Here is a 20,948-nt window from a genome sequence, read left to right as displayed (position 1 = left end):
GACTTTGATAAAAAAAAAAAACGTTTTTTTCTTTTTTTTTTTTTTTAACCAGGGCGGGCACAGCTGACTCAATGGGCGGGCCCGGCCCCCTAATGCCCGCCCATGGCGCCGGGACTGGACCTTGTGTCGGCTGTTGAGGACTATAGGAAACTTGACGTCATCCGTTAAGTCCGGGGCCCGTCTCAGACGACCACCCACCCTGATGAGGCCATGGGTGTCGCGCTCGGGGGCCAAGTGGAGCAGTCTGCTGTCTGACGGGATTGGCTTTGTTCCCTGCAGGCAGTCTAGCTCGTTGGGGAACGAGTCTCTTTGGGCTCGCTGTAGCAGAAGGAGTTCTGCCTCTTCGTAGTTCGCTGCGTTAATGTCGGTAGTGGGGGGAACCTCAGGGTGGTGCCACAGGAATGTCTTTAGCTGCGCACTCTCAAAGGTGAGGCAGTCGTCTATGTTAGGGTCAGTGGGGACTGTGGTGTGCGTCAACCCACAGAACATAGATTTCTTGATCTCTGCCTCCTCTTGACTAGCCTCCCGAGGGGTGGGGGTAGGCCACTCTTCCTCCGGGAGCTTGAGAAACTCAGGACCGTCACTGTAGATATTGTGACGTGTGAGGTCATCTAGGGACATCCCCCGTGTGATGACATCGGCTGGGTTCTGTTTCGTGTCCACGTACCTCCAGCACGCTGATCCTACTAGGTCTTGAATCTCTGTGATTCTGACTCCCACGAAGACCTTGTATCTACAAGAATCGAACTGGATCCATGTGAGTACGGTCATGGAGTCTGACCACAAGATTGTTCTTTGCACCGGGATGGTGAGTTCACGTTGGATTAACGTGGCGAGTTGCGCGCCTACCAGAGCTGCGCAGAGCTCTAGACGCGGATCGATTGTTGCTTGCGGGGGGCTATCCTTGAGCGAGCCAGGATGAAGGCTGTGTGTATTTCTCCTCCCTCCTCTCGGGCCCGCAAGTAAGCCACCGAACCGTAGGCCACTTCTGAGGCGTCGCTGAAGACGTGCAGGTCCATCTGGCACGTCTCCAGCCACACTGTGGGTGGGAAGTAGCTTCGGCGTATGTTCACATTTTGGAGCGAGTTGAGTTCTCTCTCCCACTCTCTCCAGGTGGAAGCTAGGTGGTCGGGTATGGGGTCGTCCCAGCCCTGTTCCTTGTCCCACAGCTCTCGTACAATCATTTTCGCCCGAGTGGTGTAAGGTAGGATACACCCCAGCGGGTCGTATTGACTTGCGAGTGTTCTGTATACGCTCCGTCTGGTGGTCGGTAGAGGGGTCGACCTTCCCTGCTCCGTGGTCAGGGGTGTGTATTTGTAATGGAGCGAGTCTGTTTTGAAGCGCCAGACTAGGCCCAATGTCATTTCCTGTGCTTCACCTGGGGTGGTCGCCATCCAGGTCGCCTTTGTCTCTGGGGAGAGGCTGCGAAGTACTTGAGGGTCACTGCTGGCCCACTGCCGGAGATCAAAGCCGCCTTTGATCAGTGAGGCGCGGAGCTTGAGCAGGAGGGCTTCGGCTTCTTCTGGCGTCGAGACGCTTTGCAGACAGTTGTCCACGTAGAAACTCCTCTCTACACTTTGTCTGACCTCCTCGTCAGCTTCAGGGTCTTCTGTCACATGTTTTTGCAGTGCGAACGTAGCACAGCATGGGCTGCATGTGGTTCCGAAGGGGAGGACCTCCCATTGGTAGATGGATGGTTGCTCATCTTTGATCCTCTCTCTCCATAGGAACCGCAGCAAGGGCTTGTCCTCCTCCACTAGTCGCACCTGCAGGAACATCCCTTTGATGTCGCCGCTGATGGCCACCTTGTCTTGGCGGAAACGTAGTAGTACGCCGAGGAGAGAGGGGCCGAGTGTCGGGCCGGGCAAGAGTTCTTTATTCAGATTCTGTAGTCCGATCTGGTAGCTGCAGTTGAATACAATGCGATCCTTGCCGTTGTGGTGGACCTTGTGGTGGGGCACGTACCAAGATTCGATCGTCTGGTCGGCCTCTTGAATGTCAATTTTCTTTATGTGTCCCGCTGTGATCAGCTTGTCGATCTCAGCGCGGTACACCGTGGCTTGAGTGGGGTCTTTGGCTAGACGCCGCTCGGTGTTCAGTAGATATCGCTCTGTCGCTTCTTTTGAGGCGTGGAGGGTGGGCATACCCTCTCGCCTCAAGAGTGGAGTTGCGTATCTCATCACTCCATTGACCTCGACTCTCTTTGTCCTCTGCTCGAGGAGGGTTATGGCATAAGTGTCTTCCTTTGAGTGAACGAGTTTCTTTTCATTCCTAAAGGGCATCGCGTCTAATGTCCATAGCCTCTCGACGTGCTGTAAGAGGGTGGTGTCTTCTTCGTTTATCCTCGTGTAGAGACAGCGAGTGGCTGTCGGTCGGTTGGAAGACCCGGAGAGGGGGCCTTGTAGTGTCCAACCCAGGCGGGTCTCGACCGCTGCTGGACAGCCTCTGGGCCCGATGTGGACCCGGTCCGTTGGGACGATGAGGTGTGCGTGGTCGGATCCTATGAGCAGGGTCGGGGTGGCGTCGTCGATGAGCGGTATAGGTAGTTGACGTACAGTAGAAGCCCTCGAGAATCACGTCCCCACTGCCACTCATCTACCACTCCAATGTCACTTTAGAACTCACTCAGGTGTTAATTTTCGGGGGCTGGTACTTAATTTAAGTGCTTCCCCAGGGAGGGGGTCGGGGGCTACTGCCCTCAGACCCCCAAAATAATTTTTATATGGGCAGTCTGACTTGACGTACTGACCATATATTAGTGTTGCAATACATGATAAATAAACAGTGAAAAAATCTAAGAAATCGGATGGGGCTGGGACATTTGGGACGAATAAAAATGTAAGATGAAAATCTCCCCAGCCGTGGAGGTGTGAAATCTGGCCCGGTCCAGAACAATAGGAGTCACAAAATCAGAGTGGTGAAGTAGTGGCAGAGTAGCAGTAAATGCCTGACTTCTAAGGGCTTCTACTGTAGGTGCACGTATTTTTCCATCAGCTTTGGGATGGGGTAGGTGTACTGTGACAGGCCTATGTCGTGGCTGGTGAAGGCGTTAGTGATGCTATACTGCTTCTCGGGCTGCCCGACCGCTGCTATCGTGAAGGAGACATTTTCACCCTTTATGGTCTTCAGGTCTCTTCTAATGGTACGGATTGTCATTGTTTCTTCGCTCCCCCGCAGACCCAGCCGGGCTGCGGCGGATGCGAGGAGGAGAGTCTTTTCTGACCCATCGTCTAGGACGGCGTAAGTGTCCATGACCTTGTCCTCATAGCTTAAGATCACTCGGACCACCTTCAAGAGCACTCGGGAGCCCCCGCTCTTCGCAGGGTCTATGTACATGACGTTCACTCTCGAGCTGCTTGGGGGTACGGGTTTCTTCTTGTTGCTGTCGTGTAGGACCTCCAAGTGGGCGCCGTCGCACTTGCTGCATCTTTTCTTTAAGCGGCACTCAGCTGCCATATGGCTGCGCGCGCAGCGGAAGCAGCGGCGGTTGGCTTTGATCCACTGACTCACCTCGTCAGCGGTCAGCTTCTTGAAGGTGTCACATTGAGACAGCCAATGTTCCTTTTCACAGTACTGGCATACAATCTTCCACTTCCCCTTGGTCTGGGGGGTGCTGTGGTTCTTGTGCTGCGGTACTGACTCGGCCTGGTGCATAACGGTCACTGACCGGCGGTTATCGTTGGACCTCCGAGGTCCATCTCTTGGGCTAGATCCACTCCACACGAATGTGTCCAGTCGTAGGCTACTAACTTCCCTTGCGAGGAAAGCGGCCAGGTCTAGGAGGGATGGCTCGGGGCCGTTGGGATCACAGTGGTCTCTCTGCCGCCGAAAACGCTCTTGGCGGGCTGGAGGGAGCTTCTCCAGTATTCGCTCCACATTAGAATTGGCATACAGTTCATATCTCCCCTTCTCCTTTTGGGACCCCAGCATCCCTACTAGGGATTGTACCTTGATAGAGAGGTCATCAAGTGCTCTATTGTCTTTGGCTGGGGGGAGGCGGTCGATATCCCGTATTTCTTGGATCACGTAATCCCATATGCGTCCATAACGCTGGTCGAGGGCCACCAGAGCCGCGGAGTATGGGGTGCTTGAGTTGGAATATGCCAGCGCTATGTTATGCGCTCTGGGCACCTTGAGATGCTTGAGGAGGATGGCATATTTGTACGACTCGTCGGGGACATCGGACATCATAGTCTCCAAACACATGCGTAATTCCATGTACTGTGCTCTGTCCTCGCGCGTAAAGTCTGGGAACGTCGGTGTGCCAAGGTACGATGCCATGGATGGCTGGTACATTGGTGAGCGTAGGGGAAGAGGCCTCCTGGGCGAATCTCCCCGTACATGTGGTCGTGGGTTAGTACTTGGTGGGTACCAGAGGCCGGGTCCCCAGGTGCTGTTCCTCGGTGCTGACTGTACGTCAAACTCACCCGTGAGTTGGGTCGGGGGTTTGTAGTGCAGTGACTCTGGGCTGAAGTCGGGGCTGTACTGGGCCTCCTGGTCCAGAGTACGTTCTTGCTGGTGGGCTTGATATTCCTCCTCTTCCTCTTCCTCTTCTAGGTCCTGGAGTCTTCTAGTCAGTCTCTCGGCGACGTAGGCCGGTTCTTCCCGTTGGCTGGGTCTCGTATGGACCGGTCGGGGAGGGGGCTCGAGGACGTAGACAGGTTCCTCCTGTTGGCCAGGTCCCGGGTCGCTTTGTCGGGTAGGGGAAGGTGCCCTAGACCCTTGTCGTGATGATCTCCGGGAGCTCCGTGCGGAGAGAGGGGGTGTCGCCCTGGCGATCAATTGTTCTATCATCTGCGCCTGCAGCCGGTCGCGCTCTGCTTCGCGCTGTGCATTGGCGCGTTCTCGTTCGATGTTCTCTTCCGTCTGAAGGCACCTCTCCTCCAGTCTTATGCGGTCGTCCTCACTCCTTTGTTGCGCCTGGAGGCGCTCTCGTTCGGTTGCAGAGTGTTCGCGCTCACTAAGGGCTTGCGCTTGGAGTTGCGCGTGAAGGCGCTCTCGTTCCGCTGCAGAGTGTTCGCGCTCGCTTAATTGTTGCGCCTGGAGGCGCTCTCGTTGTTCGCGCTCGCTCATCTGTTGAGCCTGGAGGCGCTCTCGTTCCATGGCAGAGTGTTCGCGCTCACTTAATTGTTGCGCCCGGAGGCGCTCTCGTTCCACGGCAGAGTGTTCGCGCTCACTAAGGGCTTGCGCTTGGAGTTGCGCGTGGAGGCGCTCTCTTTCCGTGGCAGAGTGTTCGCGCTCACTAAGCGTCTTTGCTTGAAGCCGGTCGCGCTCACCCTGAAGTCGGTCTCTTTCGGTGGAGGCTGTCAGTGTGGCGATCAAGGCTTGCGCCAGTCTCTGGTCCGCCTCGCTGGGGGATGACACTGACGGAGGTGATCGGGTGCTGACAGGGCTTGTTGGAGATCTGTTCTCCTGGCGCGCTCCGAGGTCTATCTCCTGGGCGCGGTTCTCTTCTCTTGGTTGTGTGTCGGGTTCTATCCCTGGAGCGCTTTCTTTATCCTGGAGCGCTCCGGGGTCTATCCCGGTGACGCTGTCTGGAGGTATAGTCACGTCATGTCCCACCTGGTCCCCCCCGTGAGCTGAGTCAGTTTCGTTTGAACCCACTGGGGTCTCTACTGGCAGGGTCGCCAAGTCGATAGGATTGGACATGCTTAGACTATCCGCTTTATCCGTATTTAACGTCTGTTTAGATAAGCTAGGGGGTAGAACGAAAGCGAATTCCTCCAGATATGGAGGTAGCTGACGTTTGCGCTGCGGGCGTTCTAGCTTAGGGGAGCCGCTTAGGGAGTGTTCACCGCTGGCCATGTTAATATTAATATTATATTAAATATTACACTGATACCCTCCGGCTCGAAGGACCAATTGTAACTGAGGGGTTACAAAACCCTGACTGTATTAAAGATTGTGATAGATTAAACCACTGCTAGTTATGTACTTTAATTACTGGCCAGACAGTACATCAAATATAGATGGTGAACACCCACAAGAATACGGCATTGACAAAGAAATAGTATTTGAGGGTAATTTATTATTATTAGGCAACGTTAGGTTACAGAATGAGAATTAGGGTCGCGCTGGTATGGCGAAGAATATACGTAAAGTCAGTCAAGAGCATGAGTCACTAAGAATAGCAGGAATCCTACGATGGGTCTAAGTTGACACCACCTGTCGTATAGTAGCAATTATATAGGGCAACACTGGTACCGACTGAGACAATGGGTTCCCTCCGGGGTGTAAGGCCTGGAGGGTAGAGGAATGTTCGGGTACTCCGTCTGATTCAATGAGGAATAAAGAGACTCCAGGTACAGGAGTCGGTCCTTGTAAACTCCCTTGATCAGCAGCAAAAGCAATAATTGTAATCCAAATGCCCGACAGCATTGATGACAGCTAGCCAGCCCCGTCCACGAGGCAGGCCCGAGTTGTAATCCTCACGAGGTTGAATCCCAAACGATAGTGGAAATCAACGATGCTCTTCTCCGGGTACCACGTCCCAAATCAATATAATCCAACCAGGAATGGTTCTGCAATCGCCGACGCCGATTCTCGTTCGGTTGCAGAGTGTTCGCGCTCACTAAGGGCTTGCGCTTGGAGTTGCGCGTGAAGGCGCTCTCGTTCCGCTGCAGAGTGTTCGCGCTCGCTTAATTGTTGCGCCTGGAGGCGCTCTCGTTGTTCGCGCTCGCTCATCTGTTGAGCCTGGAGGCGCTCTCGTTCCATGGCAGAGTGTTCGCGCTCACTTAATTGTTGCGCCCGGAGGCGCTCTCGTTCCACGGCAGAGTGTTCGCGCTCACTAAGGGCTTGCGCTTGGAGTTGCGCGTGGAGGCGCTCTCTTTCCGTGGCAGAGTGTTCGCGCTCACTAAGCGTCTTTGCTTGAAGCCGGTCGCGCTCACCCTGAAGTCGGTCTCTTTCGGTGGAGGCTGTCAGTGTGGCGATCAAGGCTTGCGCCAGTCTCTGGTCCGCCTCGATGGGGGATGACACTGACGGAGGTGATCGGGTGCTGACAGGGCTTGTTGGAGATCTGTTCTCCTGGCGCGCTCCGAGGTCTATCTCCTGGGCGCGGTTCTCTTCTCTTGGTTGTGTGTCGGGTTCTATCCCTGGAGCGCTTTCTTTATCCTGGAGCGCTCCGGGGTCTATCCCGGTGACGCTGTCTGGAGGTATAGTCACGTCATGTCCCACCTGGTCCCCCCCGTGAGCTGAGTCAGTTTCGTTTGAACCCACTGGGGTCTCTACTGGCAGGGTCGCCAAGTCGATAGGATTGGACATGCTTAGACTATCCGCTTTATCCGTATTTAACGTCTGTTTAGATAAGCTAGGGGGTAGAACGAAAGCGAATTCCTCCAGATATGGAGGTAGCTGACGTTTGCGCTGCGGGCGTTCTAGCTTAGGGGAGCCGCTTGGGGAGTGTTCACCGCTGGCCATGTTAATATTAATATTATATTAAATATTACACTGATACCCTCCGGCTCGAAGGACCAATTGTAACTGAGGGGTTACAAAACCCTGACTGTATTAAAGATTGTGATAGATTAAACCACTGCTAGTTATGTACTTTAATTACTGGCCAGACAGTACATCAAATATAGATGGTGAACACCCACAAGAATACGGCATTGACAAAGAAATAGTATTTGAGGGTAATTTATTATTATTAGGCAACGTTAGGTTACAGAATGAGAATTAGGGTCGCGCTTGTATGGCGAAGAATATACGTAAAGTCAGTCAAGAGCATGAGTCACTAAGAATAGCAGGAATCCTACGATGGGTCTAAGTTGACACCACCTGTCGTATAGTAGCAATTATATAGGGCAACACTGGTACCGACTGAGACAATGGGTTCCCTCCGGGGTGTAAGGCCTGGAGGGTAGAGGAATGTTCGGGTACTCCGTCTGATTCAATGAGGAATAAAGAGACTCCAGGTACAGGAGTCGGTCCTTGTAAACTCCCTTGATCAGCAGCAAAAGCAATAATTGTAATCCAAATGCCCGACAGCATTGATGACAGCTAGCCAGCCCCGTCCACGAGGCAGGCCCGAGTTGTAATCCTCACGAGGTTGAATCCCAAACGATAGTGGAAATCAACGATGCTCTTCTCCGGGTACCACGTCCCAAATCAATATAATCCAACCAGGAATGGTTCTGCAATCGCCGACGCCGATTCTCCTGTGTACATGTCCAACGGTTCTCCGCCTAGGACTCCTCGGGTGTGGGCGACGTATTTAGGCCACACAGCCTGGTTAAGTACACTAGCTAAAGACACGACGAACCGCTGGGTAATGTTACACACGAAAGAACTGTGGCCGCACGATATACAATAAATTATCGACTATTTACTTCACATTAGATTAAGTCGAACTCAACGTTACTTCATTAAACTCTGACACTTTTATCATTCTATTCGCACGCGGTTCTCAATGCTCTGTTAGACGCAAGGTTGCTCACTTCACTGCACGTTGACTCGTGGTGAAGGTGGGTAAGGTACTGAACGTAACTGAATTGAACTAAGCGACTAAGCACGGTGTGCGCACCTTGCGCTGTATTTATACTTAAGTGAATATCTAGTCCCAACCTCAGTCCTTGTCTCGTATTACTACGCTGACTCCGGGCATGTTCCGACATGCCTCCAGTTGTCTTTGAACTTGCCGTTGGGGGCTTGCGCGCTGGCGTCTGGGGGTGCTGTCCAATAGGAGAGCGAATATTACTCTGGTCTGAACGCAGGTAAAGGGATATTCCGTGTATATATATAAATAATATACAAAGTATATCAAACAATAAAGGGATATTCTCAGTTTAATCTGGCCCTTCACAACAACTTGGATTAAACTGGAGGTGACAAGTCTCAGTGTCATCCTGGACTCAGATTTGAACTTCAACCCCCATTTAAACAATTTGACCAAAATAGCTTTCTTTCATCTCAGAAACATAGCGAAGGTACGACCATTCATAAATCTAAATTCAGAAGCTAATTCATACTTTTATATCTAGCCGAATAGACTACTGCAATGCACTATTCACTGGTCTCCCCAAGAAAACTACTAAAAGACTCCAGCTCATTCAAAACTCTGCAGCTAGACTACTAACCAATACCAAAAGGAGGGAACACATTAGTCCTGTCTTAGCTACTCTACACTGGCTTCCTGTAACTTTTAGAATTGATTTTAAGGTGCTTCTCCTCACAAAGCTCTAAATGGACAAGGACCCAGCAACATTGCTGACTCTCTAATAAATGACACACGCACCCGCCAGAACACTGCGATCATCAGATGCAGGTCTATTAGAGGTCACCAGAAAGAGTCATAAGAAGATTGGTGATGCAGTTTGTAAACTACGCCCCAAAACTGTGGAACATGTTACCCAACAGTATTAGGGAAGCCAATACGTTAGGTTTTAATAAGCTGCCTTTTAAAAATGTCTATCTCTTTACCAAAGCATTTGACTGACTTTACACTATTATACTGCACTATTTCTCTGTGATTGACATTGCACTATTTATCTATGTTTTATTCCCCATGTTTTTATTCCCCTTTATGTTTTTATTCTCTTGTATTTTATATATACGAGGCTGGACATCTGTACTAGATAGGCAGGAGGTTTTGGGACCATGAGCAGGAAATGTGAAAGGCTTTAGAGACCAAGTCTTGGTGTCTTTATTATTTATTATTATTGTTATTGCACTGCACTATTTTACTCTGTCTACTGTTTTTTATTACAGGTTCAAAACTGTCGGGTATTATTGATGTGTGGTATCATGCAAGAAAGACTGTCAGGCTTTAAAACTGTAAGACCCAGGCCTAGAACCGCGCCCTGAGAGAGGGAACCGCGCCCTGAAAGGGAGGTTTGCTCTGAGTGGGAGGTTCGAAGGGTCAAAGTGGGTATCAAACAGGAGGGAAGACTGTCAGGTTTTAAACTGTGGATACCAAACAGAGAAGGTAAAGACGACTTTAAACTGTTAAAACAGTAATTCAGGGGCGGCTAGGTGGTGTAGTGGGCAAGGCACTCGCCACCAACGCAGGAGACGCTGGGTTCGAGCCCAGCTCTCGGCATTGCTACCAGCTTGGCTGGTCGCTCATACTAACACAATTGGCAGTGTTAGGGGTGGGAAAGCTGGTGGGTGGGTCCTGGTTGTTGTAAACAGCGACTCCTACAGTTTGGTCGGGGCACCTGCACAGCGAGGGAAGGATCTGGAGGGAGGTAGTGTGACCTTCCACATGTTACACTCTGCATACTTTATGCATACTTTGACAATAAATAAAATAATAATTTGTTCTTACTGGCTTGCCTGGGTAAATAAAGGTTAAATAAATGTAAAAAATTAAATTAAAATTTGAATACCGATATTTTTCGATATCATTTTTATGATATGCATACTATGACCTTTATCATGATTAGATTACAGAACTTCAAGAAGCCTATTGGAACGTGAGGTTCTGATATGATTTGATTAATATATCTGCATTATTTTATCCCACTTTATGCTTAGCTCTTGCTGCTTGTTTTACACAGATTGTATGTCTTATGTCTTACTGATGTAAAGCACTTTGAACTGCAATCCCCTGTAAGAAAGGTGCTATACAAATAAAGTTATTATTATTATTATTATTCAGCACATCCCTACCTCATGTCTGCACATCTCTACCTAATTTCTGCATTTTAACATTTTAGAAAGTTTGCATTTTGTACTTCATTGTTTGCATTTGTACTTTATTGTGTACTTTAGTTCGTAGTTGTATATTGTATATTTTGTGTAGTGTTTGGTCTTTATTCTTTTTTGTATCCTCTTTTTCTCCGCCTGATTTTCAATTTTTTCTGGGAGGGGTGGGTGGGGAACACTGTACAACTGTACAAGCAAAACTGTACATTGGAATATTGACAAAACCATACTTGGTCATTTACTGTACATTGGAGGGGGTTGTGTTAGGACATTTACAGGGGCCAGTTTCGAATTGCTGTTCTTTGAGAGTGGTTTTGAAAGTGGGTAGTGATTCACACATTCCTTTACAGCTTTGGGTAGGGCGTTCCACATTGATGTGGCATAATTGCGAAACGTGTTTAGTCCCTTGTTTGAGCCGAATCTGGGTTTAACATGATTTGTAGGGGCTCCCTCTGGTGTTGTGATCGTGGTATTCACTGACCTTTGGGAAGTATTTTGACATGTACATGGGTACCTTGGTCGTGTAGTGTATCTTGTAGACCAGGCCCATTGCAAGTTGCTGTACTGTAACTTGAACCTGAACCTGCAGGTGGAGGTGACGCTGGTCCATCCCAGCGAGGCCGTCTCCGTGCTGAGCAGGCTGACGAGCGAGCAGCCGGACCGCATCTTCTTCAAGAGCCTGTTCCGCTCCGGCTCACAGAGCGAGAGCACCGTCTGCAACGTCTGCCTGCCGCCTGGGCCGCGGCCGCTGTGCAACTTCACGGACCTCCACCAGGGGGAGCCCTGGTTCTGCTACAGGCCCCAGCAGCTGGGCTGCCACACCAGGAGCATGCACGTCCGCGGAGGGTTCAGGCAGAACCTCAGGCCCAAGGAGGACATGCTTTTTAAGAGGTGAATGAACCCGAGGGGGAGAGAGAAGAGAGGGGGGAGAGAGAAGGGAGGGGAGAGAGGAGGGAGGGGGAGAGAGAAGGGAGGGGGAGAGCAGGGGCGTATCTAGACCCAGCACTTCAGTAGGGCACAGAAGGGCACCAAAAAAAAATTGGCCGGTTTTGGCCGGTTTGTGGGCGAAAATGGGTGGATTTTGTAACTATTTTTTTTTAACTTTATTTCGGTTTTAGGGTTAGGTTAGGGTTATGTTATTTAATTATTTTGGGGAGCCAGCCCCCCAAACTCCTGAAATGCATAGAAATCTATGAAATAAATAAAACAATCTGACATTTATATTAAAAAGAGCTAGCCACCCAAACCCCTAAAATACATAGAAATCTATGCATTTTGGAACAGTTACTATATATATAGTCAAGAAAGCATTTAGTCATACTTAAAGTTTAAAGTGCTTTACTTGCATTGAACATTGCATTGAACATTGAACATTGAGGAGACATCATTAGAAAGCACAATGTATGTTTCCATAGTTATGCAGATGACACACAATTGTACATCTCCGCTGAACCAAATGATCACACAGCTATAAACTCCATTTCCGCCTGTCTCTTAGCAATAAACAAATGGATGACGAACAACTTCCTAAAATTAAATGAGGGCAAAACTGAAATCCTACTAGTCGGTCCTATAACAAAAAGAGAAATGTTACAGAGCAATATGGGGCATCTTACTCCTTGGATCAAACCCGAAGTTACAAGTAAGTAACCTACACTGGCTTCTGGTAACATTTAGAATTGATTTCAAGGTCCTCCTCCTTATATACAAAGTATAAACATTGCGATCATCTACTACTGGTATATTGAAGGTTCCAAGCCACAGTCTAAAGAAAATCAGGGATGCAGCCTTTGCTAACTATGCACCAAAGTTATGGAACACACTACCTATGGACATTAGGGAAGCTAGATCTCTTAATATTTTCAGAAATAAGCTAAAAACGTACCTCTTCATCACCATAGCCTTCTAATACACCCCGCTGTTGATTGTACTGTAGCACTATTTTACTCTGGCCATTCTATTGCATAATTTTACTATCTATTCTACTATTCTATTATTGCACTGTATTATTGGTGTGCAAACCAGTCAACTTACAAAAAAGAGCCTGTTGGAGGATTTCAACAAGATAAATGCAGTGCAAAATATTTCACTATAATATTTCAAAGCGAAGTAAAAAATATTATAATAATTATTTGATCATGTTAAATGATCATTTGATCATGTTAAAAAAGGAAGAAAAAAAATGTTAAAAAAATGTTAAAAAAAAAAAAAAAAAAAAAAAAAGTGGGGCACGTGCCCTACTGATAGTGGTCTAAATACGCCGATGGGGGAGAGAGAAGCCAGGGGGAGAGAGAAGAGAGGGGGAGAGAGAAGGGAGGGGGAGAGAGAAGCGAGGGGGAGAGAGAAGCGAGGGGGAGAGAGAAGAGAGGGGGAGAGAGAAGGGAGGGGGAGAGAGAAGGGATGGGAGAGAAGGGAGGGGGAGAGAGAAGGGAGGGGGAGAGAGAAGAGAGGGGGAGAGAGAAGCGAGGGGGAGAGAGAAGGGAGGGGAGAGAAGGGAGGGGAAGAGAGGGGGAGAGAGAAGAGAGGGGGAGAGAGAAGGGAGGGGGCGAGAGAAGGGATGGGGAGAGAGGAGAGAGGGGGAGAGAGAAGAGAGGGGGAGAGAGAAGGGAGGGGGAGAGAGAACCGGGTGACGTGACACTGCGCCGCAGTGCTCGCTTGACCTACGTTTCACACTGCAAGCCTTAGTTATTCGGCAGCGTGGCTACATGAGCAGAGCTACGGACTCATGATCGGAAGATCACCGGTTCGAGCCCCGGTCAAGGGAAAGTGGTGTTGTTGTCCAGCAGGGGGCACTCTGTCCTCTGGACTATAGTCAGTAACAACGCCCCTGTTATGGTGCTAGGGACACCTTAGGGTGAGACGCTAAACCGAGGTCCTGACTCAATTTCGGTCGTTAAAGAACCCAGGACGCCTATCGTAAAGAGTAGGGGGTTCCCCGACGTTCCTGGCCAGTGTATGGTAGTCATTGTGTAGTGTGATGTGTGCCTGCTGCCAGTGTATGGTAGTCAGTGTGTAGTGTGATGTGTGCCTGGTGCCAGTGTATGGTAGTCAGTGTGTAGTGTGATGTGTGCCTGGTGCCAGTGTATGGTAGTCAGTGTGTAGTGTGATGTGTGCCTGGTGCCAGTGTATGGTAGTCAGTGTGTAGTGTGATGTGTGCCTGGTGCCAGTGTATGGTAGTCAGTGTGTAGTGTGATGTGTGCCTGGTGCCAGTGTATGGTAGTCAGTGTGTAGTGTGATGTGTGCCTGGTGCCAGTGTATGGTAGTCAGTGTGTAGTGTGATGTGTGCCTGGTGCCCAGTGGCGGACTGGCCATCGGGACGTTCGGGACGAATCCCGATGGGCCGGAACCAAAGTGGGCTGGTCCAAAAAAAAAAAAAAAAAAAAAAAAATCTTTTTTTTACTTTTTTTTTTATTTTACTTTTTTTTTTTGTGCCAGTGTGTGGGCCAGTGTGTGGGCCACTAATGTGGGCCGGTGTGTGGGCCAGTGTGTGGGCCAGTGTGTGAGTCGGTGTGTGGGCCACTAATGTGGGCCAGTGTGTGAGTCGGTGTGTGGGCCGGTGTGTGGGCCAGTATGTGGGCCAGTGTGTGTGCCGGTGTGTGGGCCAGTGTGTGAGTCGGTGTGTGGGCCGGTGTGTGGGCCAGTCTGTGGGCCGGTGTGTGGGCCACTAATGTGGGCCAGTGTGTGTGCCGGTGTGTGGGCCAGTGTGTGGGCCAGTATGTGGGCCGGTGTGTGGGCCAGTATGTGGGCCGGTGTGTGGGCCAGTATGTGGGCCAGTCTGTGGGCCGGTGTGTGGGCCAGTATGTGGGCCGGTGTGTGGGCCAGTATGTGGGCCAGTCTGTGGGCCAGTGTGTGGGCCGGTGTGTGAGTCGGTGTGTGGGCCAGTGTGTGGGCCAGTATGTGGGCCGGTGTGTGGGCCAGTGTGTGGGCCAGTATGTGGGCCGGTGTGTGAGCCGGTGTGTGGGCCAGTGTGTGGGCCGGTGTGTGGGCCAGTGTGTGGGCCGGTGTGTGGGCCAGTGTGTGGGCCAGTGTGTGGGCCGGTGTAGTGTGTGGGCCGGTGTAGTGTGTGGGCCAGTGTGTGGGCCGTATGTGGGCCGGTGTGTGGGCCATTATGTGGGCCGGTGTGTGGGCCAGTGTGTGGGCCGGCAATAAAACAATAAACAAGTTGCATAAACTAAATCAGATTAAAAATTATCACAGTTCTGGTTTGCCTTAAGATGCAGTTTAAGATGGGTCTTGAACATGGAGTATGTAGGGCACTCTCTAATCACAACTGGTAGGCTATTCCAGTAGTTACCACTTTTAACAGAGAACACAGTTTTTGCAATGGTAGTATACCGAAAAGGCACCTTACAGTCCCCTCTACTGATGGCCCTGGTGGTAATGCCAGTGTCTCCTTTCTGTTGGATGAACTCATTCAATGGGGGAGGGGCAAGTACATGCAGAACCTTGTACATGAAGCAAGTATATTTGAAAACTTGGAAATTCTCGAAACTTAGCATGTTATGTTTTTCTAAAACATTACAGTGATGAAATGAAATTGGTTTCCTATCAAATACTTTTATGGCTTTTTTGTAGAGTAATTCTATTGGTGTAAGAGTAGTGACATATGAAAGAGACCAGTTGATAAAACAGTACTCGATGTGTGATAAAATCATTGAATGCAGAAACATCCTTGCAGCATTAACTGGCAGGCAGGGCCTGATCTGCCTGAAGTTTTCGATGTTAAACTTGACTGTGTTTGTCACTTTCTTCACATTACTTTTTGAAGGTCAATGTAGAGTCCAATGTGACCCCAAGATACTTGAATTAATGTACAATGTCCAGCTCCGCCTCTCCCAGAAACACATTAGAGTGAGTGACCTCTACTGGTGACTTTGTGAACATCATACACACTGTTTTATTGGTGTTAAGTGAAAGACATGCTTTTGTTAGCCAGTCTTGAATGAGACATGAGACATCAGTGAATGAGATTCACGTTTCCTCCCAACCGCGAGTAGGCCTAGAAGCGCAGAAATGGAGAATGCAAAAAAAGAAAGGGTGGAGCTGAAAAAGCTAGAATTGCTAGTAAAAGACGCAGAACAATGTTCTAAAATTACAGACATGTTTAGTAGAGGAAGGGCTGGCGTTAGAGTAGCTGCTGCTGCTAATGATGATGAAGTTCAAGTGGAAGGAACCAACAGTAACATGACAGGTGCGTGCAGTAGCCTAGTGCATATTCTACTGTTGGTGTGTGCCGGTTCATGAGGGCTAGCTAGCCTATACTAGTTCTTGCAGTGATTTCAGTCATTCTATTACAAGACAATGTGCTTTCCGTATTCCTGATTCCTTACAGCACGTGGACGTAAATAGTCGTGACTCGTGAAGTTTTTTCTCTGACTAAAAGTTTAGTTAGCAATGTTAGGACTAGTGCCCACCACAGCATCAGAAGCTAAAGTGCGAACCTAGAGAGCCAATCAGAACCTAGGACGGGCTGCAAATTAATTGGCTACTAATATTATAATAGTAAATACTCAAATAAAATACTATTATGTTCCCTTTCAAATTTTCATGTTGATATAATATTGGTAATCTAATTGATTGAATTGATTAGTTGCCATTTTACATGCTTAAATAAGATGTACCTTAGAATTCCCAACAGTTAGCCATGTTCTCGATTAGTCTCATCTACATGTTTGTAGATAACCACAGCTAACTAGCTTAAGCTAACAACTAGGTCAACTACTACCCCGTAGTTAAACAAATGTGATTGCATATAACAGCTAACTGCTACAGCTAAGTTGGTAGTTAGCCTATTCCAGGGGCGTATCTAGACCCAGCACTTCAGTAGGGCACAGAAGGGCACCAACAACTACGAAGCGGGAGCGCGTAGCGCGACCGCGGAAAAAATTTGGCCGGTTTTGGCCGGTTTGTGGGCGAAAATGGGTGGATTTTGTAACTATTTTTTTTTAACTTTATTTCGGTTTTATGGTTAGGTTAGGGTTATGTTATTTAATTATTTTGGGGAGCCAGCCCCCCAAACTCCTGAAATGCATAGAAATCTATGAAATAAATAAAACAATCTGACATTTATATTAATTAAAAAGAGCTAGCCACCCAAACCCCTAAAATACATAGAAATCTATGCATTTTGGAACAGTTACTATATATATAGTCAATAAAGCATTTAGTCATACTTAAAGTTTAAAGTGCTTTACTTGCATTGAACATTGCATTGAACATTGAACATTGAGGAGACATCATTAGAAAGCACAATGTATGTTTCCATAGTTACGCAGATGACACACAATTGTACATATCCGCTGAACCAAATGATCACACAGCTATAAACTCCATTTCCGCCTGTCTCTTAGCAATAAACAAATGGATGACGAACAACTTCCTAAAATTAAATGAGGGCAAAACTGAAATCCTACTAGTCGGTCCTATAACAAAAAGAGAAATGTTACAGAGCAATATGGGGCAACTTACTCCTTGGATCAAACCCGAAGTTACAAGTAAGTGATCATCTACTACTGGTCTATTGAAGGTTCCAAGCCACAGTCTAAAGAAAATCAGGGATGCAGCCTTTGCTAACTATGCACCAAAGTTATGGAACACACTACCTATGGACATTAGGGAAGCTAGATCTCTTAATATTTTCAGAAATAAGCTAAAAACGTACCTCTTCACCATAGCCTTCTAATACACCCCGCTGTTGATTGTACTGTAGCACTATTTTACTCTGGCCATTCTATTGCATAATTTTACTATCTATTCTACTATTCTATTATTGCACTGTATTATTGGTGTGCAAACCAGTCAACTTACAAAAAAGAGCCTGTTGGAGGATTTCAACAAGATAAATGCAGTGCAAAATATTTCACTATAATATTTCAAAGCGAAGTAAAAAATATTATAATAATTATTTGATCATGTTAAATGATCATTTGATCATGTTAAAAAAGGGAAAATAAAAAACATGTGTTACTGGGGCACAGATGATCATCACTAGGGCACGTGCCCTAGTGATAGTGGTCTAAATACGCCTCTATTCCATTAATGTTGAATGTATTTATGAAGGTTGTTGATGGTGGTTGGCGCTGAATAGCAGACATGATTCCGTCAGTCTGCCACAGGTGTTTGCTGATGCTGCTCGTGAATGCTTGATGGTTTCTGTGAAGCGCTTTGTGGAACAATGCTGATATACAGTTAAGAATGAGTAATTCGCTTTTGGTTTTTAAGAAAATGGTTTGTAAAGCTATTTTTGAAAACTACAAGGGTGAATAATACTGTTTTTTTTTGCTATTTTCTTTTATAATACTGTTTTGGAGTCTTAATTTTTTTTTAATTTTTGTTAAGAATATAGGACAGGCATAGGCTATATAAGCATTGCTTCAGTCTGTACCTTCTCAGTCACTGTAAAATCAAATATTGTTAAATGATGGTGTATATTGTATTGTGTGAGATGATGACTGAATAAACTACTACTACTACTACTACTACTACTACTACTACTACTACTACTACTACTACTACTACTACTACTACTACTACTACTACTACTACTACTACTTTGGGTGTTTTCAAAAGGCTGAAAAACGCTGTATGAATTCAAGCCATTATTATTGATTGCTGATGTTCTTCTTATGCAGTTGACTCTGAGGAAAGAGAGAGCGCCCAGTCCAGCACAGCTGACCCTGAGGGGAGAGAGAGCGCCCAGTCCAGCACAGCTGACCCTGAGGGGAGAGAGAGAGCCCAGTCCAGCACAGCTGACCCTGAGGGGAGAGAGAGAGCCCAGTCCAGCACAGCTGACCCTGAGGGGAGAGAGAGAGCCCAGTCCAGCACAGCTGACCCTGAGGGGAGAGAGAGCGCCCAGTCCAGCACAGCTGACCCTGAGGGGAGAGAGAGAGCCCAGTCCAGCACAGCTGACCCTGAGGGAAGAGAGAGAGCCCAGTCCAGCACAGCTGACCCTGAGGGGAGAGAGAGTGCCCAGTCCAGCACAGCTGACCCTGAGGGGAGAGAGAGAGCCCAGTCCAGACAGACAGACAGACACACAGAGAGAGAAAGAGAGAGAGAGAGACACAGAGAGAGAGAGACACAGAGAGAGACACACAGAGAGAGGGAGAGACACAGAGAGAGACACACACACACACACACACACACACACACACACAGAGAGACACATACACAGAGAGAGAGAGAGAGAGAGAGAGAGAGAGAGAGAGAGAGAGAGAGAGAGAGAGAGAGAGAGAGAGAGAGAGAGAGAGAGAGAGAGAGAGAGAGAGAGAGAGAGAGAGAGAGAGAGAGAGAGAAAGAGAGAAAACAAGCTCTTGGAATGGGTGTCTGGGAGGAAGTGGGGGGTCTTTCGATGTTGATTAAACGGCAAGCAACTAATGTCATGAGTGCCAAATTAAAGGACAATAAATCCAATCTAACTGAAATTGTGTAGCACAGACCTTTTCTATGGATCAAAACCTCAATATTATTATGGTGTAGTTAATACTTCATGTATCCTTAATCCCTAGGCTAATGAGGCACTAAGATGTTAGTAAAAAAAAAACATATGCCAATGACAGGAAGTAACGGTATATGTATGTGTGTGTCTCTGTGTGTGTGTGTGTGTGTGCACTGTGCATGAGTGCACATCTAGGGGCGGTGTGTAGATTTGGTCTCCCTGATGTTGACTCCTTAGCCACAGCCTTGGGTTGTTTAATACTGGACAAGTGTTTCATAACGGCCGTTGTGTGGGCCGGTTTCGGGGCCGGTGCGTGGGCCGGTGCGTGGGCCGGTGTGTGGGCTGGTGCGTCTGAATGTCCCGGGCTGAATTTGTGTCCCAGTCCGCCACTGCTGGTGCCAGTGTATGGTAGACATTGTGTAGTGTGATGTGTGCCTGGTGCCAGTGTATGGTAGTCATTGTGTAGTGTGTTGTGTGTCTGGTGCCAGTGTATGGTAGTCATTGTGTAGTTTGCTGTGTGCCTGGTGCCAGTATATGGTAGCTATTGTGTAGTGTGCCTGGTGCCAGTGTATGGTAGCCATTGTGTAGTGTGCTGTGTGTCTGGTGCCAGTGTATGGTAGTCATTGTGTAGTGTGCTGTGTGCCTGGTGCCAGTGTATGGTAGTCATTGTGTAGTGTGCTGTGTGCCTGGTGCCAGTGTATGGTAGTCAGATGTGTGAGCCTGCGTACCCCAAGGTTGGGTGCTACCAGTGGTGGTGAAGGAGGCAATTTCCACCCTACATTGTGGGGAGCGCTTTTAGTGTCTAGAAAAGCGCTATATAAAATGTAATTAATTGTTGTTATTATTATTATTATTATTATTATTATTATTATTATTAGTGCTCAATTCTGATTCATTGCTCAGATCTGATCCGATTTCTTTTGTTTGTCTGTTCACATCATTCAAAAAGAAATTGGTCACATGACTTTTCAGACTGAGGTCACATTGAAAAATATCTGACGTATTTGATTCACGACCACATATGAAAGTGGCCCAAATCAGAATTGAAAAGAATAGATTCCATGTGATTTGTGCTTTATTGTGTGTCTTTGCATTTGCATTTGATTTCTCAGTAGTACAAATTGATATATGTCTATAACTTATTTTCATTGTACTGTGCTTGTGCTGTATGATGACAATACATTTTAATCTAATCTAATGGGATTGGAGAACATGTACACATGCACACCACATTTCTGAATCTCAATAATATAACATAATCATCTAATTTCTGTCTCGTTGTTTCCTCCTCAGTGGTGTCAACATGAAGGTCTCTATTCCTGCTTCAGGGATCAACAGTGTGATGGTCTCTCCAGAGGAGAAAGGTACAGCAGGAGGTAGAGCGGTCGTCTGGTAATCGGAAGTTTCCCGGTTCGATTCCCGCTCCTCCCGGGCACAGTGTCAAAGTGTCCTTGAGCAAGACACTTAACCCCTAACTGCTCCCAATGAGCAGGTTGGCACCTTGCATGGTCGCCTCCGCCGTCAGTGTGTGAAAGTGTGAGTGAATGTGTGATTGTGAGGAACAGAATTGTAAAGCGCTTTGGATAAAAGCTGTTGTATAAATGCACCGTTTACCTTTGATCTCCCTGAATGCTGTACCACCATGACAGCCACACTGTGCTGTGACACTGTAATCATAGTAATCATAATAATCATACTTGCAAAGCACCTTAAAACTCAATACTTTAGTATCCATTGGTCTGTTTACATCTATAACGGCCGACCATTTCACCTCAGCCTGTAGTTGTTTTGATTGATTTGAATTGTTTAATTGATTGACTTTTCTTTTTCTATATAGTTTCTGTATTATGTCTTGTTCCTCTCTACGTCG

General features: G+C 47.7%; 1 protein-coding gene across 1 annotated transcript in view; it reads left to right on the top strand.

The window, feature by feature from the left end:
• LOC311241963 (NXPE family member 3-like) overlaps positions 1-20,948 on the top strand; it is a gene marked incomplete at both ends in the record, with an annotated part of 64,194 nt that overhangs the window by 21,917 nt on the left and 21,329 nt on the right. Inside the window, 2 exons of the mRNA XM_084330921.1 lie at positions 11,234-11,535; positions 20,372-20,442. Coding sequence (XP_084187047.1) covers positions 11,234-11,535; positions 20,372-20,442 — 373 coding nt within the window. The remainder of the gene's footprint in view (positions 1-11,233; positions 11,536-20,371; positions 20,443-20,948) is intronic.

Source organism: Notolepis coatsorum (assembly GCF_963971535.1).
Source record: "Notolepis coatsorum genome assembly, chromosome: 15".
NCBI lineage: Eukaryota > Metazoa > Chordata > Actinopteri > Aulopiformes > Paralepididae > Notolepis > Notolepis coatsorum.
Note: the sequence above shows the minus strand (reverse complement) of the source record. Positions and strands in the feature narration are given on the sequence as shown.